The sequence below is a fragment of the Chelonoidis abingdonii genome, chromosome 2 (genome assembly GCF_003597395.2).
Source record: "Chelonoidis abingdonii isolate Lonesome George chromosome 2, CheloAbing_2.0, whole genome shotgun sequence".
Taxonomy (NCBI): Eukaryota; Metazoa; Chordata; order Testudines; family Testudinidae; genus Chelonoidis; species Chelonoidis abingdonii.
Genome location: NC_133770.1, coordinates 179,413,350 through 179,432,252, shown reverse-complemented (window position 1 = coordinate 179,432,252; position 18,903 = coordinate 179,413,350). Strand labels below are relative to the sequence as shown.

Here is an 18,903-nt window from a genome sequence, read left to right as displayed (position 1 = left end):
GTGCTTTTACTTCATTGCATACTACACATGATTTCAGGTGCCATTACATTATATCTCTAAGCCTCCCATCTTGCAAGCCTTTACATATGGGAGGCAGATCCTCAGGTGGTGTGTGGTAACTCCACTGAAGTCAACAGAACCAAGTCAATTTACACTGCTGATCTGCCAGTGTTTGCCTTTAAGCATGTGAGGGTCCCATTGACTTCAATGGAATTGTTCATGTGTTTTAAACCTGTGAGAGAGTGTTTGCAGGCTCAGGGTTTATCTTCTCTTGATTGACATAAGATCAATTTAGAAAAGATTTCTTAAAACATTTTTGACAAAGTACTCTTCAACTTGTTTTCCTCTTGGAAAGGTAAGTATTTCCTGGCTAAATGTACAATAACACCCATATTTACAGGAAAAGAATCCAAACCCTTTAGCTCATATGAGGGAAAACCTGCAGTCAAAATACTATAATCATTTTTTAAGTCAGTACAGATTTTTCTTTAACTCGCTCGACACTGAGCAATTTTCCATTAACATTAATGAGTTTGAAATTGTTGGTGTTTGATCTGTTTTGTAGAAGTGCATCATGACGCTCAGCCTTTTAAATTAGCGATGCACAGTAATCATAAAATGGTTGATAAAATGTGACATTTTAATCATGCTTTACAGATCCTGCTGAAAACAGTCAGGAGTTGTCAGCATTTTTCATCTTGCATACTTTTAAGTCGTATGTCTTATTTCTAACTGCGATTGCTATAATTATTATTGTTATTATTTCTATTGTGTTGGAAGAAATAACAAAAGACACTTCACGTAAAATGACTAGAATACAGTAGCTTTAAAATCTGTTGACTATAAAAACAAAGTGGCAGTATTAAAGGCTATTGTGTGTCAATTCTGATGCAGAGGATTCTGTGTTTCTGGATGACGAGAAGGAAAGGGAAGAGTATGTCCTGAATGACCTTGGTGTTGTTTTCCATGGAGACATCAACAATATAAAATCCAGAAGCTGGAATTATGGTCAGGTGAGCCCTTTAAAATTTCTCTGGCTGGCCCCAGTGGTACTCTGCAAGTTAGTTTAATTGATACCAGATTGTAGGTTCTCAAGTGCATTATCACTCCCTTTCTGAGAAACACAGTGGGCATCATTTTAATATTGCATGAAGTGGGTATATACCTAATCCAGACAAGTAATTTCTTAATATCTAATATTTAAAGGGCTAGTTTTAGGGGCACATTTCAGATATTGAGAGGCTGTCCACTGAGAATTAAAGAAATCAGCTGACATTTCTGAAATGCACCAATATTTCTTCTGCTGCTTTATTGCCTCTCCAGGATCAAGACAGTTGGCTTAAGACAAAAGGAGGACAGTGATTTTAAGCATTTATTTTTTTTAAAAAATGAAATAGCCCTCAAATGTTGTCTAATACAATTCCAGGCATAGTTTGTACCTTTTCCTCTTCTTCTCTTTAGTTCTAGCAGCTCAGTGGAAATACCTTCTCTTCTCACACATTATCCTGACACAGGCTGTGAGGGTTCTTAAAACATTTTTTGTTATAAGATATGTTGATTTTTTTTTAAAATAGTTCTGGATTACGGAACTTTCCTAACATAAACACTGATTTCCCTGTGAGAAGTTGCATGGGTTGATTTTCCTTCTCTTCCCCTGACTCCTCTCAAACGCTTGGCTCGTTGTCCATGGACATGTTGGTTGTTCCATGTACCTGTGTCATGTGCTTTCATTTTTTCATTTAAACCTGGAGGCCCCAACTTTTTCCGCTGCTGTGCTCCATTTGCTGTCCTTTTCCTTTAGTGAAAGACAGATGGAACTTGGGTGAAAGTGATATCGAACATTGAAGTCCTACAGGTGTAATAAGCTGCTGAAGGCAATGGAAAATTAGGCCTGAAAACTGTATTTTCAACCAATTTTTCAACCAAATGAAGTGTACAGCGTTTCTTAACTTCCACAATTGTCTGTCATTTGGGTATTGCCCGATATTCAGTCACTTTGAAAAAAGTTGTTTTCTAAATGTGTGGTTTAATTGAGGAATCATGGATGTTAGGAATGAAGAACATGAGTGGGAGTGAATTAAAGTGCAGGCAGGCACCGTGCATGGATAGGGAGAAAATGAGGCCATATTTTCAGTATTGGTGGTTTGGTTTGTATATAAGAGAATAGTGATATTTTATATCCTACAAGCCTGTTTCAAACAGTGCTCATTTGGATGTTATACTCAAACTGAAAGTTTTAAAATGGGAGATGAAGTTCCAAAACAGGACCACTAGGTGCTGAGGAGATTGTGGCTGCCATTTTAGAAATGGCCAACACCATTCTGGAAAGTAAGCGAGTGGGCGGGAGCAGGAAAAGTGGACCCAGGAAGAATAATAGAGGGAATCCGACACTGGGAATAAATGAGAATGGGGAAACTATTGAACCCTTCATCATGATGGTGATTTTCCCCTTGTATTGAGTAAATTGCTAGTCACTGAGAAAAGCCCAACCCAAAGGGAATACGGGGAAAGTCAAGGTTTGGAAGAGATCTGAGCAGAAAGGGTGCTCTAGCCAGAAAACTAGGGAGCTCAGATTTACAGTGATTTTCATGCTTTTTGCAATAAAATTATGATCAGGTCCACAAATTTGTCTACATACAAAGTTGCACCAGCTTAATTTAAGACATGATTTAAAGAAAAAAATATGGATTCAGTTAAACTGGTACAACAGGCCTATAGACACTCTTATCTTGGTTTAACCAGCTTTTATTTCAGTTTAGCATATGCCATTTAGAAACAGGTTTACCTTAAACTGAAATAAGAGGGTCCACACAGGGGTTTGCCCCAGTTTAACTAAACCAGTGCAAGTCTGTGTGTAGACAAGATCTCTGTGTCTGTCTATTCCTCCCCAGCTTTGTTTTCCACGTAGCAGTTCCATTACTTGCAGCTGTTTCTCCACACTGCTCTGCCAAAACACCTCAGTCTTGAATCCAGCTTTTAATTATTTTTGTCCTTGGCTGTCTCAAGCAGAGAATGACTGCTTTGTGCTGCATGGGCTAAATTCAGCAGTATTCTCTGGATACTTGGCACTGCTATGGCAATGCAAAAGCAGCCATTCACTTCCTAAATTTTGGAGATCTTCAGATTTTGTGTTTTGCTTCAGGTCCATCTTTTGCTAGACAGTACTTGAATGCCAGCGATGAAAACATGACATTGAGTTTGATGTAGTTTTTGCAAAATAACTGGCATGGAAGGTGAAGAAGTATAGGTCTAGCCTGGTTTATGGCTGCTTTGTGCTGCTCTAGTGATACGAAGTCACCAGAGTATGCTGACGGCCATTCATCTCTTCTCTTGTCCTTTTAACCCAGTTATTTCACAAACACTTACTATTGTTGTTTGCAGTATTGTAACTACATTGGTCTCAGGATAATAGACAAGGTGGGTGAGGTAACAGCTTTTATTGGCCCAATAGAGGTTGGTCCAATAAAAGATATTACCTCACCCACCTTGTCTCTCTAAACACACACTTTGTCAATTCATAGATTTTTAAGGCCAAGGGGGCCTTAACACCACCAGGATGACAGCAATTCCTATGTTTCTCTCTCTCTGCCAGTGAGATTGAGATCTTCAGGCAGCAATAATTAAATGAGTACCTAATAAACTGTAGATGGCAAAGGTTTAAGTCAGAATATACTTTACTGCATCAGATCTTTGAGACCAATGAAAACTAAATGCAAAGAAAACAGATTTTTGACTTTGTTGAAAGTGACATGTCCGTAGTTCACACCCAGAGCAGAGTGAATTGTACCAGACAGGGCTGGTGCCGGCAGAGGTGAGCCAGAGGATTTACATCCTCTGTTGTGAGGATGCTGTTTAGAAAGGGGTGTCTTTACAGAGCTATCCTTGGTCCAGTACATACCAATACCCAATTGTCATAAACAGATAGTTAAGGGTTAATGTCTCTTTTACCTGTAAGGGGTTAACAAACAGTGAACCTGGAACACTTGACCAGAGGACCAATCAGGAGACAAGATACTTTCAAATCTCCGTGGAGGGAAGTCTTTGTTTTGTGTGTTTTTCTTTGTCTGTTGTTCTCTCTGGGTTCTGAGAGTGACCAGACGTACATACTGGCTCTCTAATTTTCCATTCAAGTAGTAAGTACAAGTAGAAAGGCGGTTTAGTCTTTTTGATTGTTTTTCTTTATTTGCAAATGTGTATTTTGCTGGAAGGATTTTAATTTGTATATATGCTGGGGGGAGGATTCTCTCTAGTGTCTGTAAGCTGAAAGACCCTGTAACATTTACTCTAGTGTCTATAAGCTGAAAGACCCTGTAACATTTACCATCTTGATTACAGAGACAACTTTTACTTTTTCCTTTCTTTTATTAAATGCTTTTCTTTTTTAAGACCTGATTGATTTTTTCCCCCTTGTTAAGGCTCAAGGAATTGAGTCTGTACTCACCAGGGATCTGGTGGGAGAAAGGAGGGAAGGGAGGGGTGAAGGTGGAATTCCTCTGTGTTTTAGATTCACAGGAGCTTGAATCTGTATTGCCTCTTGGTGAGGGGAAAAGAGGAGGGGGGAAGGTGACATTCCTCTCGGTTTTAAGATTCAAGGAGTTTGAATCACAGTGATCTCCTAGTGTACCCAGGGAGGGGAGGATCTGGGAGGAAGAAAGGAGGGAGGGGGAATGGTTTATTTCCCTTTGTTGTGAGACTCAAGCGGTTTGGTTCTTGGGGGTTCCCAGGGAAGGTTTTAGATGGGGGGACCAGAGTGTACCAGGCACTCCAAGTCCTGGTTAGTGGCAGCACTATAAGATCTAAGCTGGTAATTAAGCTTAGGGGGATTCATGCTGGTACCCCATCTTTTGGACGCTAAGGTTCAGAGTGGGGGTTATACCATGACACCAATACACACCAATAAGATTATCCAACTGATCTCCAGTGTGAACACTCAGTGGATGATATGACTCTGTCATTAGCTTCTTGGGTGGGGAAATGCTGACCTCCACTGAACTCGGTTTTGCACTCTAAGATTATAACTGATTATTTAATAATGAGTTTCTGTTAAATGCCAAAGAAACCAAATTAGTGCAATTGTGGTTAGTAGAGCCAAGGAGTTGAATGATGATAAATGTACACTGACTTTCTTGGTTGATACTGCATTAGAGAGTGCAACAATATATCAGTACCTTAGATAGGTGCTGACATAATCAATTCAGTTTTTCTGTTTTAGATCAATTAGAAAACAAAACCTTTACAGCATATTTGCTTCTGTAAGAAATGGATGCATACTGTATATAGCGCCTTGCCATTCCTCGTATGGAATTAAATGAGTGAGGAAGAGCTTCGTAGTTCATACCTTTTGATGTATGTCACAGCCTGCAATAGAAATATAACTTTGTTATATGCATTTTCAGTGAATACGGAAGATGATCATTTTATTAATGTGCATTTCTCTGTCCCCTAGCCTCTTTCAGGGACAGCGGTATTTTCTGCTGCTATCCAATTTCTCCTAAGCAAATTGAACTATACCAAAGGGCAAGTTATTTGATGATGGATTCTGGTCTGTGTAGGCACCTCTGCCCCCTATTCATTCCTGCGCTTGTTATTACTGGATTTCAGAAGTTGGAGTCTTTAGACTATGTTTTTAAGGAAGACCGGTTTAGGTCACTTGTCATTTTCTTAGTCCAAACTGCATAGGCCAGAACAAATCAATATAATGTAGCTGATAGCTAGTTAATTTTAAACACAGGTATAAACATATTACTTTTTAAAGTATGGAGACTTTGCCCTAACTTTGGTAAAGCATTCATTGTTCAGCTTTGGGCACTACAGTGGCTATGTCAGAAAGGTCCTTGTAATCAACAGGTCTAGGATTTGTGAAGGACACGGAGTTCTCTTTGAATAGATCAGCATTCTTCTTGTTGTTGCTAGAATTTCCTGTTATATTCTTGATAGCCACTTAAAATGTTATGTAATGTAAAAATTACTTTGTTGCCATAACCTTTAACTGTCTAGATCAGAAATGACTTGAAAGTGAGACTACATTTTCTCACGATGGAACACTTCTTGCTCAATGTGGATAATTAGTAAACAAAAAATCCCAACAACCTGTATATCTAAACACTGAACTAAAACATGATCTTGATCAATTTATTGTAGGGGCAAAGAATATTAGCTTCCTATTTGCTTTCTAGAAGAAGAACTGAAGCAGCCTCTTTTCTTTTTTCTTTTTTTGTCTTTCCTTTTATTTAGTTTGAAGAGGGCATTCTGGACGCTTGCCTACACTTGATGGATAGAGCAAAACTAGATCTCTCTGGGCGGGGGAACCCAGTCAAAATCAGTCGCGTTGGATCTGCAGTGGTATGCAATAAAGATAAAGACTCAGAATGTATTGAAAATGATATGTTTTTATTTATTTAATTTTTTATTTCTATTTTGAAAGCTGATCATGAATAGCCACTTTGAATAAGTGGAATCTCACTTTCCTGTCCCAGTGCACTGCCCTAAGGTCAGATCTGACTTATTCTTATTACTCATGCTGACTTCTAGAGACCACCATGAATGATGTCTCACTCCAGGAGGGATGATATCTTAGTGTCTGCCCATCATCTGTGTCCGATACTAGGACCGCATTGATAGAAGTACCATTTTCAGCCATCGCACTTCTTGATGTGATAGCACTCCACCTGGCACCATGCCAGTATCTAGCAGGTCAAATAATTGATAATGTCCATCTTCCCGGAGCAGGGAAGACAATGTGGTGGTTAGACTGGGAGTCAGGAGGCCTGGATGTTCATTCCGACTGTGACCTGGCTTTGGTGTTTGGCCTCTGGAAAGCCGCTTCACTGTGCCTCAGTTTCTTCATTTGTAAAATGGGGATGATGATAATTATTTGTTGTAATTAGATTGATTGGGGCTGCCAGCAGTGCAGGGCACCCCAAAGGGTGAGAATCGTGACCCTGGACCTCCTTCACCATCCAGTAGACCGAAGTCTGTAGGTGGAGGAGCACACACTCCACCCTGATACGGGATGCAACAGCCCCTGTTGAGGCATGTGTGCCCAGTGCTTCTCAGGATTCCTGCTTGTGCAGGTCGACTCTGCAGTGTCCTTCTTTCCCCTTTCCACCCCCAGCCATTCTCCCCAGGGCTGCATCTTAACAGCCACAGTGTAGCCTTTTAGTGACTGGTTATAGCACAGATTAAAGATTGAAATACTGCACTGTCCTTGAAATGTGCCTTGTACAGTATGTCTCCCATGACAGCTGGCTAGATGCAACCCCTCACCCTTTGGATTTGTCACTGAATACTTACCTTGTTCCATCCCAGGGGTCACAGGATTTTCTAATTAGAAAACAGTAGTTAATCCAACCAAAAGCTTTTAAATGAAAATTGTGATTTATTTAACAAGAGTGTAGTTGCTGTGCATTAACATAATTAAATGGTACATGGCGAATGAGGTTTTTCACACAGCCTCAATTTATTTGGTTCAGATTGCTACTAACTAGGAAATGTATTGCTCATTAATGACTATCAATGCAGTCATTAGTCAGCAAAATTCCACGTAGAGTCTCACCAGGAGAAAACTTATGCAGCAAAATCTTTCTTGTTTTCGTGCGTGCTAGATGCATGCTATTAGATTTAGCTCTAAAAATAACAGTGGACCCGTTTCTTCTCTCACACCAATATGTCAGGAATAATTGTAGTGCAGTCACTGGAGTTACACTGGGGTATAAGTGAGAGGAGAATCAAGCCCAATATTTCTCAGTAGGATTCAGAGTCACTTATTAGTCTATATTCACTTTCCAGTGAGCATGCTTATTAATAATAAACCATTGAAAACTGCCAAAGTATATATGTTGCATTTTGACTTGAGTTCACCATTTCCATCCCCTTTCTGGCAAAGAATCGTGCCCTTGACTTGATTACTTCTCTTCCCCCCCATTGGAGGATGGTACATCCCCAGGTCCCACTTCAAGTGTGACACTTCCATGGAGTGTTAAACTACCAGTAGAAAATACACTTCATATAATTGAATAGTCCATGACAAACAAATGACAGCTTAGCATGTCTGCATCAAAACAGTTCCACCCAGTTAATCATTTGGTGACATGATTGAAACTTTTACTCATTTGGTCCAATGACATTGGACTTCAGCAGGGTTTCTCAAACAGCGGTTGCCGCTTGTGTAGAGAGAGCCCCTGGTGGGCCGGGGTGGTTTGTTTACCTGCCCTGTATGCAGGTCCAGATGATCGCAGCTCCCACTGGCCATGGATCACTGCTCCGGGCCAATGGGAGCTGCTGGAAGCAGCGCAGGCTGAGGGACTTACTGGCTGCCATTTCCAGCAGCTCCCATTGGCCCGGAGCAGCATCCGTGGCCAGTGGGAGCCGCGATCGGCTGGACCTGCTGATGGGGCAGGTAGACATACCGGCCCGGCCTGCCAAGGGCTTTCCCTACACAAGCGGCGACCCCTGTTTGAGGAACCCTGATCTAGACTGACTTGCATAACACTGACTGCAGGACTTCCCTGAATTAATTCCTGTTTGAACTAGAGCATATCTTTTAGAAAACCGTCCAATCTTGATGTAAATATTTTCAGTGATGGAGAATCCACCATAGCCCTTGGTAAGGTGTTCCAATGGCTAATTGCCCTCACTGCTAAAAAATGTGAAACTTATTTCCGGTCTGAATTTGTCTAGCTGCAACTTCCAACCATTGGATCTAGTTCTACCCTTGTCAAATTTTAGACATACTTAACATATAGGCATCAAGTGTCAGAGGGGTAGCCTTGTTAGTCTGGATCTGTAAAAGCAGCAAAGAATCCTGTGGCACCTTATAGACTAACACCTATTGGAGCATGACATGCATCTGACGAAGTGGGTATTCATCCACGAAAGCTCATGCTCCAATACGTCTGTTAGTCTATAACGTGCCACAGGACTCTTTGCTGCTTTAACATATAGGAAGATTTACAAAATTTCTTTTTTCATTAGATCAATGCTAAAGATGATGAGGGCGTGGTTGCTGGCAGTTGGGACAATATTTATGCTTATGGAGTAGCACCGTCAGCCTGGACTGGAAGTGTAGACATCCTGTTGGAATATCATAGCTCTGGTACACCAGTGCGGTACGGTCAGTGCTGGGTCTTTGCTGGAGTCTTCAATACATGTAAGTATTTTAAAAAGTGATATTTTTATCTTGTGCAGATAGCTTTTAGATCTAAGATATTTGTTGGATCTACGATGTTCAAGAAAAATAGCAGGAGTTATTGCCATACATGGCTAAAACAGCCATGCTTTGAACATGTTTGTATGCATTCAACTTTTGCTTCTCTTCTACAAGAATCTTCTAGCTATCTAAAGTCTGTCTTTTGCATCTAAAATGGCTGGTAAAATATGTATTTAGTGATTTGTGGGCAATGGGGGCATGATGGGGATTGGGATAGGTGGAGACTTTGTAAATGGAATAGCCATTGTTTTCCTCTGGAAATCTGAGATGAAAATCATGAATGAGTGATCTCGGTCTAAACCCACTGTGGGTAACAGACCACATCACAAAGCCATTGCACTGTACGGCACAACTGACAGTCTCTCTTTGCTCAAGAAAACCTAATGACTGGAATAGCAAGGATTCTTCTTGGCAAGACCGAGGTGTATTGACACAGCACCTGTAATATTCTGTGTAACTGACACGATCAACACTTCTTTGGAGTTTGTGAGTCAGCTCTGTGGAGGAAAATACTGGCTTGGTGTATCATGTATTTGGTACACCACGAGGTTAAACTAAATGATCAGATCAGAGTTTGTTTCAGTGTTGCATCAAAAGCAGAGAGGTTCTAGGTTTCATATCCCAGTGAGGGAAAGCAATGCTTGTCTGGTCATAACTTTTGCTGTCAATTGAAACTGTAGGAGCACTATAGCAAATAATCACTCAACACCGGTGTCAAACTACTAGCCTTTAGAGGCCAAGAAAGACATATGAACTGTGAGACATGTGAATACTCTGCCCATGCCAAAATCTGAGAGTACAGAGTGTTTTCATAACTGGGTCCAGGAGGATTATGCCAGTATACAGGGATCCTCTATACGTTCAAAACCAGTATAGCAGCTCTTATATCAATGTCCCTGCTACCAGTGTAAGGGGCTTGGCTGGAGTATAAAGGATATGGCTTAGGTTTCTCTAAACCCCACTGATCCCCAACTTCTTGGTTGGCCCACTAAGATGACTGCTAGCCTGGTGACAGAGTGGCACATAGTCATCCCAGGATCACTGGATGACCATAAAGGACATCTTTGCAACCCCTCATTCTGAGCTGCAGCCATAAACTCATTGGCCAAAACCAAGGGTATGGGACTTCATGTTTAAGTTGTTAAGAAGAAATTAGATAAACAAACTAACCCAATGAAGCCCTCTCACTTTCTCTTTGATGTTGTATCCATGACCTATACAGGCACATCAGTTTTGTTTGCATTATATTCTTATATCAGTGATGTTACCCATACTGGCAGACCTGGAAGTTACATTATTAATGCACTGAGTGATTAGGTTAAGATTATGCCTCATTATCTGTTTCTGTTCCATACCTTTCTGGATCTAATAAGACAAGGGAAAACATAGGCCAGACCCTTATCTGGTGTAAATCAGTGTAGTTCTATTGACTTTGGGAGCAATGCCAATTTACATCAGCTAGGACTTGGCCCTCCCCAAAGTGTCTGCTAGTGAAGAATCTAGGAATATGTGGATTTCTGGAGTGGGTTGATTCCTGGTTGGGAGCAAAATAAAGCCAATATACTATGATCATAGTCAATTCCCCATGGAATTTCAATTACCAGATGTTTGCAAGTATTGATAATCCTAAACAAAGATAGTAAAAGCAACAGCAAATCTTCAGAGACCATTCCACTCTGCGAGCTCCAGCTAATTGCTGGAGGAAGACCTGAAAGGTTTTTGAAAATATTTGTTCCCTTTGATTTTTGCAGTAGAAATTCAGGTCCTGCCTAGCAAGGAAGACTATATGGCCTTGTCAACAGTCAGCTGTTTCTTAAAATTTCTCACCATTTCACTGCCCCTGATACAGCTCCAAAAGTAGTAGCCAAGACAAGAATGTGTGGTATAGCCCTGCTCATAGCATGAATAGCCAGTGGGAAATTAAGCCTCTTAAATTGTGAGGGCTGCCAATCTTCCACCTTTGACAAGCACTAAACTCATTATTCCTGCCCACTGACTCCCCAAACAAAAGTAAAAATTCTATTTTATAAAGTGCAGCAGCCAGAGAGCTAGACCTGAAACCATGAAGTTCTATTGCTGTGGAATGGTTACGACAAGAGAGAGACATCCAAAACCTTCATTTCTGAATATTGAGAACTGTGTGTATCTTTGGTTTATATATGCATCTCTTCATCTGAAACCCACACACTGTAACAAATACCATACTTATATCAAGACTAGCAGGGCTCCAATACAACCTTATCTTCGACATGCTACAAGTGTTGTGATCATGCCAATGTTCGTAGTACTACCAGCCATTTGAAATTTCTATAGCCAATGGATGATGCATTTTCCCATGGACACCCTCCCACCTCCATCCTGCAGTACACCTAAAACCTCCTCCATTGCAGACATCTCATTATACACAGCGGGTCAAATTTTGCCCTCTGAAGCACAAGTGCACAGCTCCCATTGGGATTGATTCATTTCTGCGTTCCTCTTGCTATACCCTATTTATAAAACTGAAGTAATGCAATGTAGCTTCAGGGCCACCTGTATTGCACATCTTAGGACAGAATCTGGCAAGGTAGGCCTACTAACGTAACAAGTGCAGTTAGAGATATAGCATGCATTGTTGTTACGAAGCCAAATGACAAACAAAAAAAAATGGATGACTAGCAAGTTAAAACGCTAGGCAGTGGCATATCTAGCATATGCTGCTTACATGAAAAGGAGTCACTGCAAACGAGCGTCAAGAAGACGACAGTGAATATGGGGAAGGCTAATTCAGATAAAATGATTGCTTTGAGTTTTGAGTTATTTGAAGCTTGTAACATTTTATGACTGCAATTGTAACCAATCCAGTTTTCCAAGGTTACCATACTGATTCAAGACAATCATCTGTTTTAAAATGAAAAAACATTCTGGAGAAAAGTAAGCCAAGTCATTGATCTTGAAATAGTCAGATGACTTATTTTCAGTGAGCCCCGATGGCGCTCATGTGCTGGAAGTCTGGGAGGGTATTTGAAAGAAATTTAATCCATAGGTATGTATGAGATGAATGTATGAGATGCATCCAGGTAATTTATCATCAAACAATTTAAAACAAATGTGTGCTGTTGCTCTTTATTGAAAGTCACAGTAGTGACATTAGCCAAAATAGTACCATATAGGGCTGTCCAAACTTTTCCATTGACATTGTTTTGTGACAGTAAATTGGGTTTTCAAGCCCCTCTCCTCCCCAAAACTGTATCTGCCTTCTGTGGAAACATTTGGCTTTTCATCCAAAAAATGAAGAACACAAAAGCTCATCTGAAAACTGAAATATGCAATTCAGAAATGCTGCTGCAGTGTCTCATGGAAGTTGTTGTTCAGATGCCTCAGACCCCACCCCTACCGCTCATTCTTCTTTGAGAACTGTGCATCCCTGGCTGGACTCCCATCTCCTATGCTATACCATGGCCATGGGACTCCCATGATGCCCCAGACCATCTGAACAAGATCCTTAACCTGACTACATCTTAGCTTTCCCATTCATAAAAATAGAGATAACAATTACTTGCTTCACTGAAATGTTCTGGGATTTAATGCATTTTGTTAATTCATGTGAGATCATCTAACAAAAGGTGATTACAGAAGTTCAAAGTATTATTACTGAGAGATTGGTTCAAATTATGTAATGTGCTTTATTTAAACTCTCTGACCCTGACACTTTTAAATATTTCAGTTTTCTTTCTCTATATCAATTGATTTCTGTTATATTCTTTGGATTCTCTAGGTTCCTCCAAATGTAACATTGGAAAATTCCAACTAAACTTAAAACCAAGAAACCTTGTAACGGTTGCCATTCTAATAAAGTCTTCTATTCACTTCAAAGCTTATCACTGCTGGAAGGTCCAGTGTTTACCCTCTATTGTGTCTTGTTTTTTGGAGAAGCCTACCTGTTACTTTTCCCTCATGTGCTAAAGGCGGACACTGTGTGTGTGTGTGTGTGCGTGCGTTCGTGCGTGTATATGTAACAAATGGAAAGTATTGAAAGAATAAAGGCTCAGATGATCTTTCCATCCTCCTACCCTGCTTCTACTTGCAGTATACCTCTAATCTCCTCCAATCTATCTACCCATCCTATCTACTCATCCTCTTGCCCATGTATCATCATATTGCCTCATATCATCCTTTTAATTTCCTTTCTCTTTCCACTCCAGTTTTGAGGTGCATAGGGATACCTGGAAGAATTGTTACCAATTATTCCTCTGCCCATGATAATGATGCCAATTTACAACTGGATGTCTTTGTGGATGAAGACGGGAAAGTGGACCCCAAACTCACAAAAGACTCAATCTGGTGAGCTGTCCCCACAAATCTATTGTCTCTGTGCACGTAAAACATGACAGATGGTCGAGGTTTAGTTTGTCTCTGCTGTATACCTTAAAGAATACTGCTAGATTATAGAAAGACATAATTGCAAACTGTGGAATAAAAGCTAGTTAATAAATAGGCCAATGAATGTAAATTGCTCAACATGGAAAAAGGCAAGGGATCAGTTCAAGAGTCAGCATTCAATGTGCCACACATAAAAGCAACTTGGAAGAGAGGGTGAACACTTAAGTGGCAATAATTGCTGAACTCTAGAAAACCTAACAAAGGGCCCAATCTTGCTATGTGTTGGATATCTCCAATTTTGCTGGTATTTGCAGCATTTCATAACTTGGATTTAAGTCCTGATCCAATGTCCATTGAAGTCATGGGAAATTTTCTGTTGCTTTTAATAGTTTCCTATTTGCATGTTTTATTTAAATTTGGTACCTGCATCCAGAGTTGCAGATGGGCAAACTTTAAAATAAACCAGGCACATTTTTAAAAGATATAGGACAGGTCTCTTTAATACTTCAATTAGCTTTATAAAAATAACAGGATATCTGATCAGTGTATTGTTTGATCCAAGACCTTCTTAGATTTGCAGAAGACAATTTTGCTGTTTTCTCCCTCAAACTTTCCGATTCTCCTGTCTGGAGTGAGAACAGCAATATGTATTGATTAAGTGCTACATTCAGCAGAAATGATCTGTGGATTCCATACCACAACATCTCTCTTTCTGTGGAGCAATCAATCTGCCTTCTGTACACATTCCTACATTCAGTAGATTCTTGTTCTGCCCACTGTTAATGTTCCTGATTTGTGTGAATGATTTCTTCACCTCATCGGTAGAATAATATTCATTCATCATGACACTTCATTAACAATCCAAGAACTGGATTCTTTATAACATAAAAACTGGAACAAATCTACTGTCCTGAGAACAAAAAGACTGAGCCTATTACAATTGCATCCCTGATGTCATCCCCATGAGTTCCATTGTCAGCAGGGAAGGATCTGGGTTTTGGAATCTGTGTAAGAATTACATGTCAATTTCCAAGGAAAAATTCTCTTTCAGTGCATCTCACAGAACCACCCATGTGCCATCCTATATGAACTGCACAGAAAACAAATAGTTCTGTATCTAGAGAGACAAGGTGGGTGAGATAATATTCTGGGACCAGCACATCTACAACAACATTACGTAGTTCTGTGTCTGTAATATACCTATTTTGAAGCCTATACGTTGGGGTTCCAGGGTTCCAAAATTAAAATTTAGCATTTACTCTAATGATCAGAAGACATTAGAACATTTGTGTAGCTATGATTCTCCTGCAACTTACACTGGTATAAATTCAGAGTAACTCCATTGAATATACAGTGGTGTATAACTGATGTGAGAGGAGAATCAGGCCCTGTGTGTATAGCCAAGTATTACTTCGGTATGCTAGACACTCTACTGACAGCTTCATCAGGCTCTTTTTCCCTTTGTACTCAAAGTCACATTTGTCTTAACTGCGTGTGAATTTTCCTTTTTCTGTCCCCACCTTTTCATTTCCCTACCATTTTTCAATATTTTTCACTTCATTCAATAATTGTTCAATTTTTCCTCTGAAGTTAGGGACAGAGCCTCAGCAGGTGTAAATAGATGAAGCTCCATTGAAGTCAAGGGATCCGTGCCAATTCCCCTGAGCTGAGGAATTAGCCCGCAATATTTTACACCTCATACTTTATATACCTCTTCCTTTGTTTTGATTACTTTGGGAACTTCCTTGTTCATCCCTTTCTCCTCATAATGTATTTATTGCTACATGGTGCACATAATCTCTTGGGCGCACATTAATTTATCTTACAGCACTTTCCATTTCTCCTCTGTGTCCTTTCTCTTCATTACCTTCTACCACTCTACAGTGGCTCTAACTCAGACTTTAAATGGTTTGTGTCTTATCCTTGACATTATTTCCATGTAGCCTTTTGGTTTTTTAAGGAGACACATTCAAGGTATTTATAACAATTTTTTAAAACAATTTCTTGAGTTTTCTTTTTTACTTTATTTATAATCCCTAGGTAACTGGACGTTAGGCTCTCTTTCCTTTATGAACATCTATGTCACTTTACTGCTTTATTCCCTGGAGCTGCAAAAGATGGATCTGTGTTCCTATTTCAAACATCTCTGGAATTCAGGGATGTTTGGATCCAGGATTTTTGTTCAGACCCTTCTCTAGGTGTGAGGCTGCATCAAAGTGTTTGGCGTCTGATATGCATTTACTTATTTTTAGAAAAAAGCACTTTTTCCCAGGATAAAAACATATATAAAGAATTACACAGACTTTTCCAGAAGTTATTTTTAAAAACTTGGTCAGACTACTGTCATTACTGACTGCTTCTCCTTACTTTAGTTTTCATTTAATTATGTACAGACATGTAAGGAATATACCTTGAAGGGATCCTACTATACTGCCTTGATCCTAGTATCATCTCCAATCCCTGTTAAAGTCAATGAGGCTCCATGTGGGTGCAGGAGCTTCTTCCATGCCAAGCTCATTGTAGTATGGAGGCCTTAGTAGAGATCCCTTCTGAGGTGATGAACTCCAATCTTCCATGCTCCACCCTGTCTCTCACTCCAAAACCAAATTTCTTGTGGTGTGGAAGAGAGGTCTTCAGCACTATTCTCAATCCTAATGTCCTCTCTCATCCAATATGTCCTAACCATATGAACCATGTAAAGCACTCTTCTTAAATTGTCTGCCAGGCCTAAAACCCACCTGGTCATCTTTTATTAGTTATTCTATCACTTTGTTTAGTCTCTGGCTGGTTTAGATATAAGAGCTACAACTTCAGTTTAAATAATTGTCTATATATAGGGCCAGATCCTCAGCTGGTAGTAAGTGGCGTAGCTTTATTGAAGTCAATAGATCAGTGCCCATTTGCACCAGCCAAGCATGTGGCCCAGTATGTTTTGGAGCTGGAAGGAACTTTATATTACCTTTTAGGGATGGAAGAATCCCCCAAAAGCTGGGACAGAGCAAGTGAATATCTATCCATCCTCACCCAATGTCATCATACTTATTTATCATTTGTATTTCAGTAACATATATAAATCTCAATCCTATTGTTCCAGGCACTATTTCAACAAAAAAAAAGAAAAAAGAAAAAACCCAGTCCCTGCCACAAAGAGCTTACAGTCAAGTTATTACATTGCAGTGTCTACTCGCCAAATAAGATTAGTTTCGTTCATGGCTCCCTTCTCACTGTTTCTTACATTTTGTCCTTTTGTCACACTCAAAACCAAGAACACTGAGTTTGATTCAAAGTTGGATTTTAAGTGCTTCAGGGCAGAGATTGGTTCATCTCACATGGCATCATCGTGACTTTCAAAAATCCACCTACTAGAGAGCGGTTCACCAAAGACTCTGTGAGAATGACTCAGTACACTGCATTCAGCAGTATCAAAAATTCAAGTTGTGTGCATCACTTTTCTTGAATAATTCTTTTTCTGTACTCCTGCTTCATTAACTCTCCTAACTGACAAGTTTTTCCCTGATCCAAGCATTTATTTCTGCTTTGAAATGTCTTGTTAGACAAGCCTCAGATCCCACTGACTCCTTTCCATTTCTGTTTTTTCACCTATTATTAATGAAATGTTTGGAGTTTAACAGTCCATTCTGGCTGTAATTTTATTGCTAATATTGCATGCATTAGGGAAATATCAGTGGATACACTGGTGCAATTTTAGTCATCTCTACTGGCAGGATATACATAATTTGCATGGAAAATTGCTACTTTCCCCTATCCAGTTTTTGGCAATAACAGAATTTGAACACTTGGTTGATTCTTGAAGCTGTTGCGAGAAACTCGTGTTGGGTTTTTTTCCTGCTTGTTTGTGCTCTCCCTTGAGCGCTAATAAAATTTCAGAAAGTTACAAGAGCCATCTTTTTCTTTGTGGCTGTTCAGCTTTGAAACATTCTGGATAAATTGTAAATGAGATGACCTGATGGTGTTTTTCAAGCATCCAGCCAAGTGAGGGCATTTCAAGTCTCAGTGCTTAGATTAACCACCTAAATGCCTTTGAACATAACGCATGTGGCTTATGGAACAGCACTTGGCAGGAGTGCTGGAGCAATTTGTATAGTGGGGATGCTGAGAGCCATTGAACCAAACTGTAAACCCCATATGTAATGGAAACCACTTCAAGCCAAGGGGTGTGGCAGCACCCCAGCACACCTAGTTGCAAGACTAATGGAACTTGACCCCATGGAGATATGACCTCTCACATGGGCAACCATAGCATGTGAGGCTGTGAACTAATTAGAAACTAAGAGATCTGGGCCTAGTTTTTGCTTACATGGAAAACCTCCAAGGTAAACTTAGCAGCATGGCACTGGTGATTCAGTTGGGGTCTCTTTACCTTCTGAAGTATTACCAAGGGAGAGTTGGAAAATTCTAACTCAGTAAATTCCTTTTTGCATATTTTTTTAAAGTTAGACCTAATCATACAAAGGGACCTCTAGAGGTCATCTAGTCCATGACTCATGGGAGGACTAAGTTTATCTAGGCCATCCCTGACAGGTGTTTGTCTAACCTGCTCTTAAAAATCTTCAGTGATGGAGATTCCACAACCTCCCTAGGCAATTTATTCCAGTGCTTAACAACCCTGAAGTTGTTCCTCATGTCCAACTTAAATCACCATTGCTGCAATTTACACTCATTGCTTCTTGTCCAATCCTCAGTGGTCAACAACAATAATTTTTCTTCCATCTCCTTGTTAACAACCTTTTAAGTACTTGAAAACTGTTAGCATGTCCCCATCAATCTTCTCTTCCCCAGACTGAACTAACCCAATTTTTTCAATCTTCCCTCATAGGCTAAGTTTCCTGTCAGCTGCGCAGCTGCCTTCTTAGCACCACACAGGCGCTCAGGGAATCCTCCTGGGGACCTGTTGGGAGAGAGGGGTCCCTCCCCTGGCCCCAACCTAGTCTGCCCCCAACTCTGCCCCTACCCAGGTCTGAACCCAGCCGCAGCTGGGGTGGGCAGCCCAGCCAGGCCCGAACCCAGCCCTGGCTCGGATCTGCTGCAGGAAGGGTGCCTATCATGCGGTCCTAGCCCCAGCACTGCTGCAGCATGGGGAGGCACCTTTCCCCCCACAAACCCCCCCAGCCCAAGTGCTGCTGCAGGGAGAGAGATCTAGGGGGAGTCCACTCTCCCCACCATAGCCCCAGAGCACCTTCTTGCACCCCAAACTCCTCATCCCTGGCCCCACCTCAGAGCCTGCACCTGGAACCAGAGCCCTCACCCCCAACACCCAACCCTCTGCCCCAGCCCTGAGCCCCTTCCCAAACTCCGAACCCCTCGGCCCTACC

At 40.6% G+C, this 18,903-nt stretch overlaps 1 protein-coding gene across 1 annotated transcript in view; it reads left to right on the top strand.

Annotated features, from left to right (window-relative positions):
- F13A1 (coagulation factor XIII A chain) overlaps positions 1-18,903 on the top strand; it is a 96,486-nt gene that overhangs the window by 50,932 nt on the left and 26,651 nt on the right. Inside the window, exons 5-8 of the mRNA XM_032773063.2 lie at positions 895-1,013; positions 6,235-6,342; positions 8,974-9,148; positions 13,393-13,531. Coding sequence (XP_032628954.1) covers positions 895-1,013; positions 6,235-6,342; positions 8,974-9,148; positions 13,393-13,531 — 541 coding nt within the window. The remainder of the gene's footprint in view (positions 1-894; positions 1,014-6,234; positions 6,343-8,973; positions 9,149-13,392; positions 13,532-18,903) is intronic.